At 37.9% G+C, this 14350-nt stretch overlaps 1 protein-coding gene across 6 annotated transcripts in view; it reads left to right on the top strand.

Moving 5' to 3' along the window:
- Positions 1-3570: 3570 nt before the first annotated feature.
- LOC149018459 (Metal-dependent phosphohydrolase) overlaps positions 3571-14350 on the top strand; it is a 45068-nt gene continuing 34288 nt past the window's right edge. For all 6 annotated transcript variants that reach the window (XR_016172943.1, XR_016172944.1, XR_016172946.1 and 3 more), the window contains exons 1-4: positions 3571-3940; positions 4082-4206; positions 4338-4375; positions 13914-14024. Coding sequence is in view for 3 of the 6 variants with exons in the window: in XM_089152702.1 (XP_089008828.1) it covers positions 3638-3940; positions 4082-4206; positions 4338-4375; positions 13914-14024 (577 nt within the window). In the remaining 3 variants the exon portion in view is untranslated. The remainder of the gene's footprint in view (positions 3941-4081; positions 4207-4337; positions 4376-13913; positions 14025-14350) is intronic.

The raw sequence follows: 14350 nt of genomic DNA, 5'->3' as shown, positions 1-14350 counted from the left end.
AGCCCCTACACAAAACAAGATAAGTAAGTGAATCATAGACAATTCTTCATATATTTGACATATACCATGTTCCATGATGGGGTTGTCTTGGAAAGGAGGTTGAAAGTCATCTGTGAAAATTTGGGGAGAATTCCCCAATTGGAGGAGCTCATTAATCCATTGAGAAATATTATTCAAGACTCTACAAGGGTTAGGTCTCTATTTATTAAACACCACATGATTCCTTTCTATCCATAAGAAGTGACAAGTGATTATAAAACCAATAAAAGCCACTGAAATGCTCCTTTGTCTAGCTATGTGTCCGCTAAAAGGGAGGCACATAACTGGAAAATTAATTCTTTAGTTAGAAGTTGTGTTCTCAGTCTAAGGGGTCTTGACCCCCAAAGCCTTTTGGTCCACTCGCAAGATAAGAAGACATGCTATAAAGTCTCTGCCTTTTCTCCACATATTTCACAAATAGAGTCCATTTCGAACAATCGAGATAAAACAAACTTAATTGGCAGCCCTGCATTCAGTAGAAGCCAAAAGAAAGATTTAAATTTTGGGTGGAGGGGTAATTTCCAGAAGATTTCCACCAACCTTTGAAGAGATTGCAGTTTGTTGGGTATTTTTGTCTCAGTAATGCTCACCTTGCCAACTTAGTAGAGAACTTACCATTGGAAGAGACTTTGGATACCCACCTATCATTTGAGGGGGTTAGAAAAATGTGAGATAAAACAAAATTAGGAAGATTAAAAGTTGAGAGACACTCCTTGTTAAGCTCCAGATTTCGTATCATATGTGCCACAGTTGTTTTTGGTGCTCAAACCAAAGCCCCTTGGTATTCCTTTACAATAGTTGTACCCTCAGATAACAAGGAGTCAAACCAAAATGAGGTGTCGGACCCATTTCCTACCAACTTTGTTACTATCCTCTCAAGCGTGGGGATGATACTACAAATACTTCTCCACAGCCAGGAGCCATTTTTCTTTTGCACTTTGGGATTAAAAATAGTAGTCTTGGGAAAGTATTTAGCCTTGAGCGTAGTTGCCTAGAGGCTATGGGACTCGTTAAGCAGACACCATCCCTATCTGAGTAACAAGGCCACGTTAACATTTTCCATTCTCTTAAAACCCAATCCTCCTGCTGACTTAGGTTGGCAACACTTATCCCAATTAATAAGAGTAAAGTGTCTAGATTTGGATGGATTGTCAAGCCAGAATCTTTGGCAAATGGAGTCAATTTGTTTTTACAAGGATTTGGGAAGGGTAAGCATTGCATGTGGTAGAAGGATATGGATTGTAAAACTGACTTAATAAGAACCTCTCTTCCAGCATAAGATAAAGAAGCAGCTTTCCAATTGGCAAAGCGCTTGTTAATCTTTCCTAGTAGGAATTTCATATTCTTACTTCTTCCCTTCTTATGAAAGACGTTGGTTCCTAGATACACATCATCCTTTTTCATTTCAGAAATGCCCAAGATCGACAAGAATTGATTTTTGACACAGACATCCACATTACAACTAAAGAGAGCACCACTCTTTTCAAAATTAATTTCCTGGCCTGTTACATAGGAGAATAGTTCCAATGCCACCTTCATAGCTAAGACATCATTTGCTTCCACTCGACAGAAGAGGAAGGTATCATTTGCAAAAATAAATGCAATATTTCAAGAGCATTGGGAACAATTTTAAAACCCTTAAAAAGGTTTGGATTTTTATATTCTTTTAGGAGTTAGGATAAAGCCTCCATTATAAATAGAAAGAAGTCAGGGGACAACCCTGGCGAAGTCCTCTTGAGCCTAAGAACCATTCAAAAGTGCAACCATTAAGCTTTATTGAGAAAGTCGCAAAGCTAATGAGTTTAAAAACAAGATTACACCATTGCTGATTGAAACCTAGGAAAGAGAAAATACCAGAGATGACCTTCCATTCCACTCTATCATAAGCTTTAGACATGTCCAACTTGAGGGCAACAAACTTAACCCTTGCTTCCTTCTTGTTCTCTTCATAAAATGAAAAATTTCATGAGCAAGAAAAATATTCTCTGTGATTTGTCTTTTAGGTACAAAAGCTCCCTAGAGTGGGGAGATGAACTCTATCAAAATTTGTTTAAGCCTACAAGCTAGGATCTTAGCCAATATTTTGAAAATCACATTGCAAAGGCTTATGGGTCTGAAGTCTGTCAAGATATTGCATTATCCTTTTTAGGAATGAAACACAAAAGAGTATGGTTTGTTCCTTATGGCAATTGAAGATCCATAAAGAAAAAGACCACAAAAATGAGAAGATCCCCGCAAACCAGGTGCCAATGTTTTTTAAAGAAGAAAGCATGAGAGCCATCCATTCCAAGGGCCTTATAGGGATCAAAAGGGAACACCACATTTTAATTATCATCCAACGAAGGTATTGCACAGATACCCTCAAAAAGGAAGTATTCTCTAGAGGTGGAAAAAGCAGTACATGAACGAAGGGTTCAATGGGTTTGAGGAAATGAAAAGATTTTGCATATGAGTTGCAAAATAATTGGTTGTCCTTCAACTCAGAGAGAGTTCCTGTCCATAAAAATGGACTCAATTTTTCTAGAGTGGTAGTAAATCTTGGTGGCAAGATGGTAAAATCCGAGGTTACAATCCCCTTCCATAATGTATTTAGTTCTAGGATTTCTAGAACCAAAAGATTTCTTTAGCATCCAAAACCCAAGAGAGAATTTATGTGTTTTTTTCCCCTTTCTTTCTTCATGGATTAACTCCCAATATGGACTGGGTTGGTTTTCTAAAACACCAATCTCTGGAGTTAAGGCCCTAGACATGTCATTTACATTCCCAAACACCTGTTTATTCCAAGGCTGAAGGAAGCGGGAGTGATTCACATGTTTGGTGTCTAGTCTTTCCCCAGAGCACCCATTCCATCCTTTATCCACAACATCAGAGAAGGAAGGATGAAGATGCCAAGCCATTTGGTAACAAAAAGGTCTTCTCCCCAATCAAAGAAAATGCTGCTTAGTAAACAAGCATCAAAGGGATTGTGGGTAACCTGATTACTTTGGCAAAATGAAAGCAAGCTATCCAGCTCAAGTTAGGAAAAATACGTTCCAAATTTTCTTTTACCAAGTTTGGAAGTTTCTGCTTATTAGACCAAGTAAAATATTGTTCAGGTGCAGAAATTTCTATCAAAGAGAGAGATAACTCCAAGTCACTAAGGCTGTTAAAGATGGTGTGGGTTTAATTAGAGCCCCCATTTTACCTTCAGAGATGCTAATCTCATTGAAATCACCAAGAGTGGTAGAGATCCAAGTTTATCAGTGGAGAGGTCGTGGGTTTGACCCTCTCAAAGAAGTAGGATCTACCCTAGTATTTAATCAAGACAAATTTGAGAAAAGCTTGCCAAGCCTTTGATATATATTTGGATGAACCAAGCTTTAAAAAAAAATGTTTCTTTTATTTTTTATTCGACACTTAAAAACAAATTTGAGAAAAGCCGCCATTCAAGCCTCTGATATTCCATGCAATAAAGATGCTCCAAAACCACTAAACCATAGATTAAGGATATAGCCCTCGAGTGTTGAGTCAACCACTAAACCACAGATTGAATTCTTTAATTGATACGTAAGATGCGGCCCGACACGTTGAAGTGGTTCGTGGTTAGAGAGACACAAACATGAGTGGGAGTCGAGCTTTCTGCAAATCTTCTCTCCTGCTTCCCTGTGTAACTTTCTCTCCCCTCAGTTTCATTTCACTTCGAAGAATCAAACTATCATCCAAGTTCGTTCGAATGGCGACTGAAGCCTCCTCACCGAACAACAGTAGCAGCGACAAGAGTGCTGAAACTGCTGGTCCTGCTACAGTTGGGGATGGTGGTTCCACTTCTCACTCAGCCGCGCTTTCACTCTCCAAGAATGAATCTTCCACCTCCTCTGCTTCCTCTGCTATCGATTTTCTCTCTCTCTGCCATCGTCTCAAGGTATGGTAACATGCCTCGATCCCTTTCTTCTTCGTGTTGGGATCATTTCGATCGTTTTGCATCTTCTCCGAAAATTGAGGTATAACAAGTAAAGAAACCGTTCTCATTGCACTTAGTATGCTATATCTGATTATCAATCAGACCACGAAGAGAGCTGGATGGGTCCGAAGGGACGTTCAGGATCCGGAATCTGTAGCTGATCACATGTATCGAATGGGCATTATGGCTCTTATTGCTTCCGACATTCCTGGAATCGACCGTGACAGGTTAGGGTTTCGGACATTTCTGGCACGGCATTCTATTGTTGGATTGTGTTATTTTTCTATGTCTAGGGAAGAATGAGCTTCGTTTTAATGGATCATCGTGCCCTTTCTTTCTCTCTCTCTCTGAATTTCAGGTGTATAAAGATGGCAATTGTTCACGATATTGCTGAAGGTAGGAATACAGTTTCTACTTTTGCTCTAGCTTGTTTTTGTTATCTAGATTTGTTCAGCTATAGTGGTCTTACAAAAAAACAGTTCTGTTTTGCTGGGAAAATATAAATTATTCTATTCATGTCATGCAACTACCATAGGAAAACGGGAGAACAGAATGATGTGAACCTCTAAATTAAGGGGGAAATATGGCTGTGAACGAGGAAATACTATTACTTTCATTATTATCTGGTATCCATTTTCTGGCATGGTCATCTTACAGGCAGTGCTGTTTGCTGGGTAGATATAAATTTTTACATTAGAGGAAAAATGCAGTCTGAGTTAAGGAATCCTACTAAATTCTTTTACTTGGTAACTGGGCAGACTAAGTGGTGTATCTCATCCACCTTTTTTTCTCTTACATGTAATGCATATTGTTACTGAGCTTTTGAAAAGGATGAAAAATTTTAGATGAAACATTTTGGTGCAATGTGTGGCATTATAAGACCAATGGACCATTATGTAAGTAAAACAACCACCTATGATGCCTAAACATCATATTGCTTATGATAGGATGTGGCCTAATTAGTCAAAAGTCAAAACCTTCAGAAATAACCTTGTTGAAGTAAGTTGCATAGTTATGTTATATTTAATACATAATAAATTGGTTGTGTCTAGCTTTTATTTTGCATGGCTTTTATTGTTTATTATGAATTTGTTTAAAAATTAAGAAACAGGGGTGATACAATTCATGTATGGTCTTTTCTGAAATATAATTTTATTTTGTTCATTAAAATTATTGAAAGGTTACAATTAGAAGGTTAGTAATGATGTGGAAACATAAAAACATTTGTGTGTTACTGCCAATGGATGTTGTTTGTGAAATAAAAATAACCGCAAGCACAAGATATCGTGTGGCTAACGGGTCGATCTCAAGGAGATATACCACTTAGAATTTAATCTCTTAATGATAATGCGAGAGTACAATGATTGAAATTTGTTAACTACTTAATTAAACTAAACGAGTGGTCATAATCCATACATCTAATGCGATCAAATTGAGACTAAAGATAATACAAATATAACCAACACATAAATAAAAGGCAGAAAAGAAATAACAAAGCAATAAAAGGAAAAAGGAAAACCTTAACAAAAAAGAGGCACGACTGTAGGCATCTCTGATCAATGACCCAAGGGAAGGGAGAACAATAAATAAATGCAGAAAGTAAATTGCAAAAGTAAATAACAAAGCAATATAAAAGGAAAAATGAAACCTTAACCAAAGAGAGGCACGACTGTAGGCATCTTTGATCAAGGACCCAGGGGAAGGGAGAACAATAAATAAATGCAGAAAGTAAATCCTAAATTAAGAATATGGAGGGGTAGATAGAAGAGGGAATGGAGGGGGGAGAGAAGATTATTGAAGAATGTTACTTACTTGCATCTTTGAACTTCAAATAATAAAAAAGAATTGAACTAACGATTCGAATCTCAACCAACCCTAACAACCTGATCTAGAATGATCTAGATCTGCAATTGCTAGAACCCAGAGAAAAACGAATCCTGAAACTTGAACTTGAAATTGAACTTGAAATTGCATTACATAGAAAAATTAAACCTAAATATTCAATCTAAAAATTAGAATCTCATAAAAGCAATCAAAGAAAACTAGAGAAAGCCTAAATAAACTAAAGAGAAAAGGAAGAGTGCTTCTCCTAAGCTCTAAAACACGTTCTCCCTTGATGGAGTATGCTCTCCTTTTATAGAGTTTACATGGGATATGAATCTTGACAGAATTTGAATCAAACTCAAAGTTCGTATCTGACTCAACCAATTAGGGTTTTGGCGTACTAATCGAACTAACTTAGAGAGATCAAATGCACAGTTCCACCGTTGGATTTGAGGATCAAGAAGTCGTGAAGCTCTCCTCCAAAAATCAGCTTGATCGGACTTCGGATGACCATTCGATGAAGGGCTTGATCGAAATTGGATAGAGACATTCAAAAACGGGATTTTTCCCTCTTCCTTCTCTGAATATAATTCTTTTTTCCTCTTTTTCTATCTTTGATCAAATCCCAAATAGGAAATAAGATATTGAAGTATGCAAGGACTCTTTTTCTCCATTAGGACTCTCTCAATAGTACCTCTGTAGATTTGATTGATAATTTCTAATCTCAGCCGCAGATAAAAATTTGCTTCTTTATTTCTAAAATATTTTGGAGTTGGCCCATAATCCCATCTCTAGCCCATCATGCTCTAGATCAAGCCCATTTTCGCACTTGAGAATTTGAACAGACTGCTTGACATTTAAAATTGCATATTTTATATCCAAAACTCCAAATATTTGCTTAAATCTTGAAAAGTCCTAAAATCTGCAAAAACAACATAAAACCCAAGGTAGCTCCACTCTAAGTGTGTAAAATGCATGCTTTATGCCCTAAGATTTCACACATAAATGTGCTCATCAGATGTACTCTAGTGGTTATGTGGGATGGATTTGATATTTTAATTATGATGAGGAGCCAGTTCTTTTGGAAAATGATACATGTCTTTTTTGGTAGGAAATTGCAAACTTAAAAAACCATAAAAATCTGTAACTGGTGAGGATGTACAACTACATATGAGTTCTACTTTTTCTTGCTATGCTCGTGTCATCTAATGGCTTTTCTTTTTAAAACTTGTATCTTTTCTAAATATTTTTAGTGAGAGTATAGAGAGAAGCATTTTATACTGAATAATGTAATGGACTGCATCTTTGGAGTAACTTTTCAGTCAGTAAGTTATTCTGAATTGGGTGGAGGTGGAGTAATATGTGCAGATAAAGAAGGATAGTCACTTGTTTGCAGGACGGTAATCTTCTGTGGAGTAATTTTTTCTGTCAATGGTATCAGTTGGTTGGCCTTTCAGATGAGTTGATGTTAGTAGACTAATGGGAAATGGAAGGACAAATTTGGAAAATAGGTGCTTTTTCCAAAGGAGATGGTCATTGTGGGATTGGAGCAGTATTTTACCATGCAAGCGAGGCCACAACTTGTGCTTGCATTGAATATGTATATGCAGCACTGTTTGGACCTTTCTCTGCATAAGTGAATGTATCAAGGATGCTTCAACAGTTTACCTGCCAACCGCTCTGTAGGGATCTCAATGGATTGATTGAATGTGTTACCATGCTGCAGTAGCCATAACATGCATGGATGTGTGAGTTTTGTGTCTGTCTGCCCGTGGTTGCTTGGAATTTGTTTTGATTTGTGTTGTAGAAAACTTTCAAGTAAAGAGTCCTGAACATTATATGCTTCTCTTTTTTGTTCTTAATTTTTTGGTCAAGTTTCTCCCCATCATATATCCTGCCTCTCTCAAAGTCAGCCAATAACTTTCCTTCTCTAATGAAACCCATGTAAGTTCAGGTTGATGTTAGGTTCCAGTTGGGATGGGTTGAATTGGCCAAGGTTTTGACAAATGTATTGATTGTAAGGGCATTGATATTTTAATTTCTCAGCTTCCAAGGGTCAAGAAGGTCCAAGGACGTTTGTTTTATTGTGTATGCTTGAACATTTTCCTCTTGCGCTAGAAACATTTCTCAGTGTTGGAAGAGTTGGAGAACTCTTGACTTGTTTCTAAAGGACGCAGTAGGAGCTTTAGTTGTACTCAAAACTTACCAAATACAGAACAAATCAAATCTTCCAAGGGTGAGAATCTTATAAGAAAAATAAGTTGTAAAAACATCCTAGCAATCTACCCTCAATAAGGAAAGAACAAAAATCTACCCAAATCAAACAAAAAGTTCAGATCTCCTCTAATCGATTTCCTTATTACACTCCCTCAAGTTGGTGCATAGATATTTATTATGCTAAACTTGCAATGATATTATTGAACACCTTGATGCATAAGGTCTTTGTAAGCACATCAGCTTATTGCTTGTCTGAAATAATAAAAGTGATACGAATCAACCCAGCCTCAATTTTCTCTTTGATGAAATGTTTGTCAATCTCTACATGCTTGGTCGTGTCTATATATGCCTCAATCTTCAAGTGTCCATAAGCTGAAATCAAAATTCCTTTTCCTAGAGTGGCCTTTAAATACCTTAAGATACAATATAGTGCATCCAAGTGTGAGGAGTAAGGATCATCCATATACTAGCTAACAAGACTAATTGAAAACGTGATGTCTGGCCTAGTATGAGACAGATAGATAAACTTTCCCACCAACTTTTGATACCTTATCTTGTCAATTGGTTCTCCTTCTTTTGCCTTCAAGTGTAGGTTAGGTTCAATAGGAGTCTCAGCAGGCTTACATTGTAGCATCCTAGTTTCCTTGAGAAGATCTAGTGTATACTTCCTCTGAAAGAGAGACACACCACTGACGGAATATGACAACTTTAGTCCTAGGAAATACTTTTCCCATATCTTTGATCTTAAATTCAGTCCCAAAAAAAGTCTTCAATGTTGAAATTCATCCTTGTTGTTGCCTATGATCACTATATCATTTATATGTACTACAAGTACAATAGTGTGGGAACCAACTCTTTTGATGAACAAAGTGGTTTGCATTACTCTATTTATAGCCATTAGAGATCATGACCTTATGGAACCTTCCAAACTATGCTCTCGGAGATTGCTTTAGCCCATATAATGCCCTCTTCAACTTGTAGACTTTTCCATGAGTCTTCGTAGTAGAATACCCCGGTGGCATATCCATGTACACATCTTGTTGGAGTTCTCTATATAGAAAAGCATTCTTCACATCTAATTATTGTAGACTCCACCTTTTATTTAGTGCACATGAAAAAATAGTCTGAACTATGTTCATCTTGGCAAAAGGGCAAATATCTCCTGATAATTAATGCCACTAGTCTGAGTGAAGCTTCTGGTGACCAATCTTGCCTTGTACCTTTGAGCAATCTCATATGCCTTGTGTTTGATCACTAACACCCAATTGCACCCAACAATCTGCTTTTTTGTAGGCATAGTCACCAATTCTCATGTTTTATTTTTCTTTAGAGCTCGCATTTTCTCATCCATAGCTTCCTTCCAGTTTGAGTGAGATAATGCTTCCTACCAAGTGTTAAAAACAGAAGTGGAGGACAAAGAGGAAATGAAACTTTGGAACTCCGGGGATAAGGACTGATATGAAACATAATTGGAAATAGGATGTTTGGTGCAAGTTCGTGGCTGCTTTCTCTATGCAATTGGTAAGCCAAAGTATAATCAAAAGGATTAGAGATAGACTCACTTGGAGAAATGGATTCTGTAGGACTAAGAATCAAAGCTTCTAATTGGCTCGGCTCAGAAGGGGTCACTCCATTTGGTCTAGTGTATGATGCCATGGTTAGCTAAGTAAGATGGAAATGCACCTCCCAACTTCTCTATACATCACTTCAAAATTGAGGAGGCGCATGCATAGTAAACATTAGTGAATGTGCTACCTTAAGTAGATGTCTATTCTTGTGTTCGGCAACCCCTTTTTAAAGTGGAGTGTCGACGCAATTGGTCTGGTGTATGATGCCATGGTCAGCTAAGTAAGATGGTTCTCTATCTTGTTATTTGTATGAAGGATTTTGATTGTAGCCCCAAATTGTGTTCTAACTAGTTTATGAAAATTTTGGAAACATGAGAAAGCATCACTCTTTTGGTAAAGTAGGCTCACGTGGTCCTAGTGCAACAATTAATAAATGTGAAAAACCACCTATGGCCAAACAAAAACATGGTCTGAGAAGGACCCCATACATTAGAGTGGATAACTGAAAATGGAACTTTACTACGACAATCTGAAATTAGATAAACAAGCCTAGTTTATTTAGCTAAAAGGTAGACCTCATAGTAAAAATTATTCAAATTACATCTTTTAATTAGATTAGGAAATAACTTGGACAAAACAAGTAAAGGACATGGCCAAGACGAAAATCATAGTTGGGGAACTCGCTCTTGCCACAAATATTGCCATGCTAGAAAATCAAGATCTCAATTAAGATGGTGAGATCTCGGTTGAGATATGGGAATTTTTGATGAACCAACTTGAGGGCCCATCTCGGGGGGTTTTAAGGTCCAGGTTGGGCTTAAACTTGGTAGTTAGCCTAATTTAGGCCTTCTGAACACACTGGTGACTTTAGATTTGTGAAAAACAACCCTAGGTATGAGTTCCAAGTCAACTTTAAGTTTGAAATGGAAATGATGCAAGATTAAGGACAACAGGGTTATACAACATGAAATATAGAACCTTTAAGATGTATAAATGAGAAGCAAGTGTATCAAATACATCAATTAACTTAAGTATCATCAGAATTCCATCCATATGGGTATCACAATCTTGACTCTTGATAATAGAATAATAAAACTATACAACCATTAGAAGTTCTATATAAATTTTGGTGACACGAGGATTTTCAGTCCTCAGCTCTACTAGCTGAGCTATCCTGACTATTCTTGACGTAACTCATAATTTCGTAAGACAAGCATGAAATGAGATAAAAATTCAATCAAGCCTCAACTCCTCCACCAGTTCCAGCACCAAATCCACTAGCTCTAGCAACACCACAACCACGACCAAGTCGTATACCAGTAGCTACACGTCTGCCTCCAACTCTATGAGGTGGTCTATCATATATTCCCTCACAGGATTAGGGATAACATGGCTTATGGGTGTATTATAGTAGCCACTAGACAAATGTCGCTTGATTGATCTTTCTTTGGTGTTATAGATGTGCCAAGAGTAGTAGCAAGTGAAAATCCGGCTGAAATCTAGTGAAAATTGAGAGTTTCAGCTAGATATGGCGAGAGGGAGAGAGGGAAAGTGGCAAGAGAGTCTAGAATTTACCTTACTTGCTTGAGATTAGGTGTCAAAAAGGGAGGGGGGTTGTTGGTCCAGACTTGGTCCAATTGAGATATTGTGGTGAGAACTGGAGACCTTGTGAGATTTCGAGCGAGTTGTGGGAACTTGAGATCTTGCAAGGGATCTCTCTTGGCTTCTAAGAAAAATGAGATCTCGCGAGATCTCAAACTACGACGATGATACCATTGCAATAAAGTAAAAAGTGCATGAGAGGTGGAACTAAAGACTATAAAAAGAGCTAATGGAGGCCCATCCAAAAACTAAAGCCCCCCATCTATCTACCATTGCCAATCCTATGCCTCGTTTTGAGGTCCTAAAACACACAATGAGGTCCTAAAAAATGTTTTGCTGTTAATATCACAAATAAGGCTATTAATAGATAAAAGATTACTCGAAAACTTAAGAACATGCAAGACATTTGATAAGGTTAGAGAAAGCGAAGAGGTAATAGATCCCTTCCCAGAGATAGGGCAGAGAGACCCATCAACCGTTTGAACATCCTAAGCAAAAGGAACAGATGAATAAGTATGAAACAAGAAGATGAGCCTGTCATATGGTGGGTTGCCATAGAGTCAATTATTTAAGAGGGATAAATCGAATTGACACTATGACAACCGAAAATACCTGTGGGGAATTTTGGATCAGCAGAGGGAACAATGGCAGAAGCTACACTTACACTAAAAGTCGGCACTGGAGAAGATATGTTAAGTCTAGACATCAGCTGGCAAAGGTGCTGGAGCTCGTATGAGGAAATAAGTGTTAGAGTAGTCAAGATGTCAGAACTAGCTTGGTTTGCAGATGCTTGATTGTTGCCCCTATTTCCATTCCTACCTCCTCCATGGGAATTGTGGAAGTAGAGGGAACAATGGTAGAAGCTACACTTATACTAAAAGTCAGCACTGGAGAAGATATGTTTAGTCTAGACATCGGCTAGCAAAGGTGCTGGAGCTCGTATGAGGAAATAGGTGTTAGAGTAGTCAAGATGTCAGAACTAGCTTGGTTTGCAGATGCTTGATTGTTGCCCCTATTTCCATTCCTACCTCCTTCATGAGAATTTGTTGGTCGTCCATGCAACCTCCAACACTTGTACAACAACAACAACAACAACAACAACAACAACAAAAAACCTTGTCCCAACTAAATGGTCGGCTACATGGATTCTTGCCCTCCAATCAGTTCTGTTCGAGGCCATGCTAGATACAAGGCCTAAACTATAGATATCCTTTCTCACCACTTCTCCTAAGGTTATCTTAGGTCTACCCCTAATTCTTCTAGTTCCTTCAATATGGATTATATCACTTCTCCGTACAGGGGCATTTATAGGTCTCCGTTGAACGTGGTCGTGCCACCTCAAATGACTTTCTCGAAGTTTATCACTTATGGGAGCAACTCCTAGACCAACTCTAATATGACCGCCTCAACCTCCAACACTTGTCTTCTGTATAATGCTCTTTTCCACAGTACTCACACTTCATGGAGCGCAAAAATCACTCGAACAAGATTTATTCTGCCAAAACCAGCCAATAATGTAAACCCGTAAGATGTCTGAGTGTGTACCATAGCTGTCCTCCGACTATCCTCTGTGTTAACCATAGCATAGGCTTGCTGTAGAGAAGGAAAAAGCTCCTAGGAAAGGATATGTACTCAAATATGATTATACTGAATATTCAGCCCTGCCAAAAAATCATACACTTTGAGAATGAAAGACATTTCATCAAAGAGAAAATTGAGGCTGGGTTGATTCATATCACTTTTGTTACTTTAGACAAGCAACGGCAAATGTGCTTACAAAGAGATAAGCACCAAGGTGTATCATTGGCAAGTTGGACATGATAAATATCTATGTTCCAACTTGAGGGAGAGTGTAGTAAGGAAATCGATTAGAGGAGATCTGGACTATTTAGTTGATTTGGGTTGATTTAGTTTTTGTGATAAAAAAAAAGAAGGAAAAAACACATAAACTGACTCTTTCGATGGTGGTGTGGTCGTGGCGGGTGTAGAGCTTAGAGAAGGCCTGTGATGGTGGTTCTTATAAAATTTCTCCCCCCCCCTTCTTGCACTTTTCTAGTTAGAACAAGCAGGAGGGTGGGTTGCTGCTCAATAATGGATCATAGTTGGCTTTGATATCCAGTTGGAAGAGTTGGAGAAATCCTGACTTGTGTCTGAAGGACACAACATGAGCGTGATTTTTACTCAAAACTTACCAAATATAGAACATATCAAATCTTCCTAGTGTGAGAATCTTACAAGAAAAATAAGATCTAAAAACATCTTAGCAATCTACCCTCAATAAGGAAAGAACAGAATAGGAAACTAAATCAACCAAACGGTCCATATCTCCCCCAATCGATTTCCTTGCAACACTCAGTTTTGATGTTCTGGTCTTGAGGTTGCGTTTCATAGATACTGGAAGCACATGGAATCTTTTTAAGTCTCGAGTACTAAGTTTACATTTTTTTTGGTAGAAGTACTAAGTTCACATTTGCAGTATAAACATCAGAGGCAGTGTGACGTTCATTTTAAAGCACCTACATATCTCAGCACTTGAGCAATTGTGATGGAAAACACTTCAAGTATTTTGAACGGAACATGGTAGCCAGATTCTTGGTATCCTTGGCATGTTTGTTTACAATATGAAATCAACATAGCTTCCCTTCACCAATAGGCTCTATTTTGTATTCTGAAGCTATTTCTAGGGTTTGAAATTTGACTTGTTTCTTGTTATAATTTTATAGCAATTGTTGGGGACATCACTCCATCAGATGGGGTACCAAAGTTGGAAAAAAGTCGAATGGAGCGAGAAGCATTGGAGCACATGTGCAAACTACTTGGTGGAGGGTCAAGAGGTTCATTGTTCTTAGTCATTTTTGCATTACTCAGAAAAGCACATGAATTTCTGAAATTTGAAAATTTTTTTTGGGGTAGAAAAATTTGAAAATTTTGTTACAACCATAGTTTGCAACCTTGCTTTCAGAGCCCAACTTGGGCAGCCAGAAAATCGAGTTGGACCAAGGTCTTGCTGAATTGGTGCACACTTTTTCTTGGTTAAAATCAAAGACAAAGTTTGAGTTTGTAGCATACAATTACAAGAAATTCCAAGATAGTACCGTGATTTTGCCAAGATACTGAGGTAATTACCTCGTATGCCATCTTATAACAAAATCCCAAAAAG

This window comes from Hakea prostrata, chromosome 4, assembly GCF_041222555.1.
Source record: "Hakea prostrata isolate BN-2017 chromosome 4, UWA_Hpros_2, whole genome shotgun sequence".
NCBI lineage: Eukaryota > Viridiplantae > Streptophyta > Magnoliopsida > Proteales > Proteaceae > Hakea > Hakea prostrata.
Note: the sequence above shows the minus strand (reverse complement) of the source record. Positions and strands in the feature narration are given on the sequence as shown.